Here is a 7,706-nt window from a genome sequence, read left to right as displayed (position 1 = left end):
AAATATTCTGATAGAAATTCAAAACGGGTTAAGCAGTCTTCATCTATAATCGCACCTCCGAGTCCCGTATATTTTTCCTTTTTCAGGGAAAGGACCAAATGAGAGGAATAATCAAGTGCTCGAAGATTCATACTTCAACACTCAAACACTTGGGGGACTACATAATATACACAAGCATTTGTATAAAGAAGGCAAAGAAGTCAAGTGCAGAGTAAAAGTCATGAAGTCATGAACTAAGGCCAAATAAAACCTTACTATAGTTAGGGTAAATGCTACGTACTGAAACGAGTTATAAATAAAAACCTCGTGTTTATTATTTTTACTTTTTTTAAATCTGTTACAATAAAAACACTTACGAGAAAGTTATAGATGTAATTCAAATACTTGTAAAGTGTTATTCAAAACTAGACAAGGTTTAAATAAAAACTTGTCAAAGTTATTTCAAAGAAACATGTGTGTTCCTATTTCTTTTATCGTATGTTAAACACCATTATGAAGTTGAGACGTCTTCTTCATTAAGTGTCGAAATAAAAGGGCCCTCTTTTATAAAACTTATGTTTAAATTAATTAGTCATAAGATTAACAAAAGCATTTTTGAAGAATAAAAATGCAAATTATTCTGTAAGTCCTTAGAAATAAAGGCAAGAATAAAGTAAATAGAAGTTCAAGATAATAACAAGAAAACTTCTTAATATTTTAAAAAAAAACTTAAGACTAAGTATGTACTTAGTTGTAAAGCTACGAATTGTTTATACAAATTGCCCCATGAAAGGGTCTGGGGACTTGCATATCCAAAATAAACCCCCAAATGAAACCAAGGGTTTGATCACAAGTTTCCAAATAAAACAAAAACAAAGATATTCAAACAACTAAAGCTGGTCACTGAGAAGTTGAAGGTACTAAAGCAGGAGCATCAACAGCAACGGGCTCAACTTGGCCAGGAGTATCAACAGTTGGCTCAGCTTGACTTGTAGCAATAGGCTTGACTGGGCTTGAAATAGTTGGGATACCCGTATCGACTTCAACATTCACGGAAGCTTCGGCCACGAGAGAAGGAAAACCTTGAGTTTACTGAGCTTTCTCAATAGTTTCATTGATTTTAGCCAACTCAGATTCCAAATTGAAATTTTCTTGGCCAGTTTCAATTAGGGTATCATGGCGTGAATTCAAAAACGCCCAACTTACTTCAATATCAGATTTATCTTCAAGGATCTCATAATCCCTTTCCCAGTCAGCAATCACGTTCTTTAACTTCTCATTTTCAGCCAAGGCAGATGTGTAAGAAGTCTGGAGAGAGGCATGAGAGCTTTCTAAAGCATGCACCTTATCAAAAGAAGCTCGAAGGTCTTCTTGTTCCTGAGTCAAATTTTGTACGAGCTCCCCAGCGTAAGCTTCTTTTTTACTCAAAAGAGCCTTCAACTTTCTGATTTCCTCACTAGCCTTGGACAACTGCTTTGAGAAGGAAGTTTCAAGGAGAGTTTTTTCTTTATCTTCTTGGCTTGAGGAAGCCTTTTCAACCGCCAACTCCGAAGTCAAAGCCCGTACCTGCTGCTCCAAGGTACTCTTACTCTCCTCTAAATACTCCACATCAATTTGCAAGCTCTCACTCTGTTCCCTCCAATTGCACGCCTCTAACTGAGAATCACGCACTAATTGATCTGAGTAGGCAACTCTTTTCATCATCTTTGTGCCGATAAGGTTGGCCTAAAAAGGGAAAAAGGAAATAAGAATCCTCAAAGATAGAAAAATTACAAAGTAAAAGAAAAAAGAGAAGGGGAATACCTTCAAAGTGGCGTGCATAATATCGTTCATCAAGGTCAAGGAACTATGGCTCTCTAGCTTAGCTTTCTCAATTGGGCCAATTAAAGGCTCTAGCCATACATCCGCCTGACCTGATTTGCTTAAGAGACTGCCCTCAACAGGGACTTCAATGACTACTCGCCTCATAGCAGCACTCCTACTTGAGGAGCCAACTTCAGTGCGATGAATGTTTGGAGGAGGAATTGTCGAAGGAGGAACAGAAAAAGTGGTAAAAATAGTCTGGGGAGGAACAGAAACAATCGAGACTGACAAAGAATGAGTTACAGACACGGGTGTCGAAAAAAAAGCCAAGGGTACTTCATCTAAAACAGGGCCTAAGCTTTCACTACAAACCCGCTAATAAAAAGCTGCTCAACAGAGTCATGAGCAGCAGCGGGAGCAACGTCATCATCAAGAATCAATACCGGAGTCTCAGCAGACTCGGTAAAAGGAACAGAACGACGGGGGGATACCTCTGCTTCATCATCAGAAATTATGCATCTTCGAGCTCGTGGCCTTGTCACCAAAGAGCCCCCATCTTCCTCCTCTTCAGAGTCTTGTTCCTCAACAGCAACGACTTTTCTTTTTGCAGAAGAACCCAAGATTATTTCTTGAGCCCTTTCCAAAGAGATACGGGAAGCCGTGACTGCCTCGGCAGTGACTCCACGAATAGCAAATCCTGATAAAAAGATGGATTGAAATTAGTGCAATAAAAAAAATATATACACAAAAAAAATGAAATAAAATAAAACTCTTACCATGAGTTTTTACTTTCCAACCAAAACGGTTAGAAAGTGTCTTCCAAGACCTACCATCCATTGGTGCGGTCCTCAATAACGTGTCTACCCAATCACGGAAATTGGGAATGTCTTCCACAACTCCCATGGTTGCTAAAAAAAGTAAAATTAGAAAAGTTGACAAACTTGAAGAAAAAAGGTACGAGAAAGTTAAAAAGACTTACGTGCAAAATTCCACTTCTCAAGGAAGGGAACATTATCATCACCCACTAAACCAACAGTGGGGGCAGCAACAAACCTGGCATACCAGCCACGGTCTTTGTCATCCTCAGGGCTTACCAAAACTCTCTTACTCCTGGCTACTAGTGTGAAAACACCTTTACGGAAGAGTCTAGGGGAGTAAAGGTGAATCAAATGAGGGAAAGTAATGGGAACACTAGCTGTGTTGGTCAAATGCCTCAAACAAGCAACAACCCTCCATATGATTGGGCCAATTTGACCCAAACAAACATCGAAGAAACGACAGAACTCAAGAATAACAGGGTCAATAGATGGTCTAAACCCTAAGGTGAAAGGGTATGTATAAACAAAATAAAACCCGGTTATGTAAGAGGTGATTCTTTGATTTGGACTAGGGATAATAATAGAAAAATCACTACTCCAATAACAGTCTCTACGAACTACAGAAATCAAACCTTCTGTAATTTGAGTGGGATAAATATCAGCACAATCTAAACCAGAGACATGGTTCCTAAGAGATTCTCTGTCATGACAAAAAGATAGTTCCATAGGAACTATCTCCTCTACTGTAGGCTCACGAAGAGGTTCAGAAGGTTCTTTACCTCTTGAAGAAGATCTTTTTGAAAGTGAACCCCTAGTTCTAGAAGAAGGGCCAGAACTAGGTAAAGGAGTGGAAGAACCGCAAACAGATCCTAAATTATGAAGCCTACCTACCCTACTACTTCTAATGGAGGCATTAAGGAAGGTATCAACTATGAGAACCCTTCTAGGGTTAGAATTTGAAGAAGACATGATGAAGAAGGATGATACGATGAAAAAGCAAACACGGATTTGAGAGATTGGATATTTAGTAAACTTTATGAGGAAAAGACAAAGAAAGAAGTTATATTTATACTGATAAACGACTGCCGAAGGAAAAAGTGTAATGATGGAAGTACCATAATAATGATAACTGACGCTTCGTGAATAGTGTAACCATGAAAAAGCCTTAAAAAAGGCTGCAAAATTGCAGAACTAATAAAAAGGTGACACGTGTGAAGAACATTAAATAGAAGTGACAATTGAAGCGTCAATTTTGTCTTAGCGTTAATGGTGACAAAAATTTTCATTTTAATGAAATCCACTTCCCAAATATTCAATTGATGAATAAATGGCAAGTGGGGGGACTATCTGTATTGGGAAAAATGAGTTTACATATTAAAGTGGAATAAAGATGACGTGTCAAGACATGTAGACTAGTCAAAGAGTTACAGCTGGAAAAGAGACACGAGTTGCAACAGATACGAGCAAAGGCAAAGGAAGAGGCACGGGCAGATATTTAAAGGACTCAGCGCCTGTACCTATTTAAGTCATTTAGGTCCAGGAATCAAGGGAAATGAATCTGACAATAGATGAGAGTACATATACAGTATTTAGTGAGCATTAAATACTGAATACGTTAGAAAATCTGTATTAAATACAATGATTGTGTAGCGTAGCATTCAATGTCTTTAATTACTCATAATAGCCTTATTATGACAAGGGCAAAACGTATATCTCCCAAATAGCTATAAAAGGGAGATAACTGATCAATTGTAAGGACACGAAAAACTATTTGAATATATCGATTTACTTGTTTTTCTTCTCATTAAATTATTGCTAGCCAAATTACTCTCTTTCATATATTCTTTTGATTATTAGTAACCCGAGTTCTTCTAAATTAAAGCTTTGACCGAAATCCCATTTTTTGGTTAAACAAATGCCAAAATAAAAATAAGAAATGAAGCCACCAATATATAGTAGGTAGGTAAAAAGAAACGAATCAAAGAAGATGGACACTAAATTTATATTCAGTTTTAACAAAAAAAAAAAACAATATTCATTAGTTAACAAAATAGAGAAAAAGAAGAAAAACTAAAATAGAGTGAGACTATAAACTGAGGTCAATTGTTCATCATGAAAAGCAGAAATTGAGGTCTGTACTATATGAAGTCCAAATTAAAGAAGTTGAGCAGAAAACAGAGAAGCAACAGCCAATAGCATTTTCACACTTGAAGATTTCATCGAGTACCCGGAGGAACTTGATGCTCCTGAAAACAAAATAGATTCTAAGTTATTAGCGGGTAAAATATTTTACATATATAGAGACTTGACAACTCCTTGTAAGTATATGGATATGCCTAGTGCAGAAAATATATGAAACAACAATTGTTTCAAGGCGCGTTACATATATTGTATTTTTCTTAAGTTTAAGTTCATCCGTAGAAATTAATTTTGCAATAGAGAGTTCTTTGCAAGTGCATATCCCAAAACTCAAAGTATTACTCCATTACTTTGTGAGATTTGTAGGAATTCAAATGTTTGCACCAAGGTGGACGAAAAAGAGGAAAAAAAGCCATGAGAGATCATACAGGTTCAAATCTTAGCAAAGACCCGGCAAAAAAAAATATAAGGTGATTTTTTTCTGAACTTTTGTAGATAGAGTTACTCAGAGATAAGTCTAGGATATAAGCTCTTTGAGTTTGAAAGTTGGCAAAAAGTCATGATTTTGGATGTTTTTACGTCCCAAGTCTCTTGTGATTTGATAAAATTGCATGGATATTAGATGAATTTACTCATTAAGTTTTTTTTTTTGTGTGTGTGTGTGTGTGTGTATCTGTGTAAGAACAAGTTCAGATGATAATGGAAGAAAATAGGGTGATTTGGAGCAAAACAAGAATGAAGAAACGAGAAAGAAGAAGAAAAGCTAGCTCGTCCTAAGCTCGTGCTTCGCGTGAGAGGTGCACATGCAAAGGGGGCTGGTAGCAGTGCGAGACAGTAAATTGAGGCACATAGACGAGGACAAGTGCAAGAAAAAAAAGAGTTGGGGTCGCGATCAATCTTTAAGATTCCTACCATTGATTCTATTATATTTTTTAAGTTATGGTTCATATATATTTACTATTTATTGTAATTTAAGTGGATTTTTACATAAAATTTATACTCCATTTGAAAGTATTGAGTTCAAATGAACCTAGTCAGTTATAATTGCATCTACTTTTGAAGTTACCCATAGTAAGCTTGTGCTAATAGGATGTAGCACTTATCCACGGTATTAGTTAAAAATGGCACTAATAACTAGACCGGAAGCTATCTTATTTTAAAAAAAATGTAGGAAAAAGCGATGAATGTTTGAGAGAGAAACGTACCCTTGAGACATCCCATGTAATTAACAGGCTGTCCACATCTAGCAGGCAACATTTGAGCCGCATTAATGTCAATCCCAGCTTTCTCCGCTGCGTTGCTGCCTTTGATACTTACCATTTGACACAAGCATTCAGGCATGTTCTTTATCACATCTTTTAATGGTTTGCAACAACTATCTGGTGGATTCCCTCTTGTTCCATTCAGGAATTTCATGCAAGGCAGCAGCTTCTTTATGCACTTCCTGTCTTGAGCCTCAGCACTCTGTATCATCAGCAGCAGCAAACAAATTGAAGCTGTTTGATATAATTTCATCTCCATGGAATTTTTGTTGCTGTTTTATTACCAGAATAACAGAGATTTCTGCGCTGCAATGCGTGTCTATATATATATATTTGTCCAATTTTGTTTACTATAATTGATTGAGGTTTTGACTTTTTTGGGGGGGGGGGGGGGATTTTTGAGCTTGGATGGTTAGAGTTGGTGATCTGATAGTCTAGTTAGGTAGAAGTCGATATACCAGCTGATAGATAGATAGGTTGAGTTACTACTCCACCACATTCTAAACTGGTAAATTAATCTATAGCAGGGGCGGATGCATAAGATTAGCTATGGTTCATCCGAACTGAGAATTTTTGCTCGAACTCTCAAAACCCATAAGATTTAAATTTTGTATTCGCCTTTGAATTCCAGAGAGATGACTAATAAAGTAAGTATATATTTTCACAATGTTAGTGTATTTTTACAGGTTGTTACCTTACCATCTTTTGCAGGTCATAGTTCATGAATCTATAGGAAGTCACTTAGCTTGCAATTGACTTTTAACTGGCAATATAGTTCAAAAATATTTATACCGTCGGTGTAGTGTAATTATATGTAAAAAGGGCAGCCCGGTGCACTAAGTTTCTGCTATGCGCCGAGTTCGAGGAAGAGCCAGACCACAAGAGTGAATATATGAAAGATTTGAGTAACCAACATAGCTTGTGGTACGATGGATAAGAACCCTTCATATTTAACCAAAGGTCTCGGGTTCGAACCTTGAGTATGGAAAAAATTCTGTTATGGAATGCTTCCCCCGTAAATGGACCTTATGCGGTGATATAATCAAGCTCGGATGAAGCTCCTCTCCATTTCTCATTTTTTTTCCTTTTCCTCAAATTTTAATATTACTTTTGTGTAAAAAAGTAAAGCAGCACATTAGTTCATTTGAGTTTATATGAATTTTTAAAAGAATAATTAAATTCTTGAAGAAAAATAAAGTCCTGAAAACGTTGGGTTATTTTTTTTTTTGGTAGGGGTTGAGTACTTGGGGGAGGGGGGAGGAGAAAGGAAACATGGGGACTTGGGGGAAGGGGAGTGAGGAGAGTAACATAAAAAAAATTTTTTACTCTCTAACCAAACACTAGAAAATATTTTTCGGAGAAGATCTTCCACTCACCAAACAAGAAAAAATAAGTAATAAAATCATTCATTTTCCATGAAAACATTTTTCATCGAAAACATTTTCCTTCATACCAAACACACCCTTAATTAATCAAAGTAAAGCTCTAACTATGGTTAGGATAATTAATAACTCCCATATATTTGCTCCAAACCTTTTTAACAATCCCATAATTCTAGTTACACATTGTCTCCAACCTAAAACCTTTTCTCGCTTTCCTGGCCTTTTTCAGTACGTCATTCTTTTTGCTACTTTCTACGAAATCTTCTTATATTCCTATTCAAAGATGAGAACCATTAGAAGTCCAACCAATAAATAATAAAGAA

General features: G+C 36.5%; 2 protein-coding genes across 2 annotated transcripts; both read right to left on the bottom strand.

Moving 5' to 3' along the window:
• Nucleotides 1-744: 744 nt before the first annotated feature.
• On the bottom strand, nt 745-2,474 carry LOC107805470 (uncharacterized). The gene is made up of 2 exons (XM_016629522.2): nt 1,783-2,474; nt 745-1,704 (listed from the first exon to the last, which is right to left on the bottom strand). The coding sequence occupies exons 1-2, from the start codon at nt 1,945-1,947 to the stop codon at nt 1,069-1,071; spliced, it is 801 nt and encodes a 266-aa protein (XP_016485008.1). The 5' UTR covers nt 1,948-2,474; the 3' UTR covers nt 745-1,068.
• Nucleotides 2,475-4,576: 2,102 nt separating this feature from the next.
• LOC107805469 (non-specific lipid transfer protein GPI-anchored 30-like) lies at nt 4,577-6,300 on the bottom strand. Its single transcript, XM_016629521.2, has 2 exons — nt 5,945-6,300; nt 4,577-4,846 (listed from the first exon to the last, which is right to left on the bottom strand). The coding sequence occupies exons 1-2, from the start codon at nt 6,258-6,260 to the stop codon at nt 4,755-4,757; spliced, it is 408 nt and encodes a 135-aa protein (XP_016485007.1). The 5' UTR covers nt 6,261-6,300; the 3' UTR covers nt 4,577-4,754.
• Nucleotides 6,301-7,706: the final 1,406 nt, after the last annotated feature.

The sequence above is a fragment of the Nicotiana tabacum genome, chromosome 10 (genome assembly GCF_000715075.1).
Source record: "Nicotiana tabacum cultivar K326 chromosome 10, ASM71507v2, whole genome shotgun sequence".
Taxonomy (NCBI): Eukaryota; Viridiplantae; Streptophyta; class Magnoliopsida; order Solanales; family Solanaceae; genus Nicotiana; species Nicotiana tabacum.
The sequence above is the reverse complement of the archived record's forward strand: the minus strand, read 5'-3'. Positions and strand labels throughout refer to the sequence as shown.

Excerpts from the sequence above, each read along its gene's own strand:
- LOC107805470 (XM_016629522.2), bottom strand. The coding sequence starts at position 1,947 with ATGAGGCGAGTAGTCATTGAAGTCCCTGTTGAGGGCAGTCTCTTAAGC. Across the intron at positions 1,705-1,782 it reads TTATGCACGCCACTTTGAAG|GCCAACCTTATCGGCACAAA; the intron begins GTATTCCCCTTC and ends TTCCCTTTTTAG.
- LOC107805469 (XM_016629521.2), bottom strand. The coding sequence starts at position 6,260 with ATGGAGATGAAATTATATCAAACAGCTTCAATTTGTTTGCTGCTGCTG. Across the intron at positions 4,847-5,944 it reads TTACATGGGATGTCTCAAGG|GAGCATCAAGTTCCTCCGGG; the intron begins GTACGTTTCTCT and ends TTTTGTTTTCAG.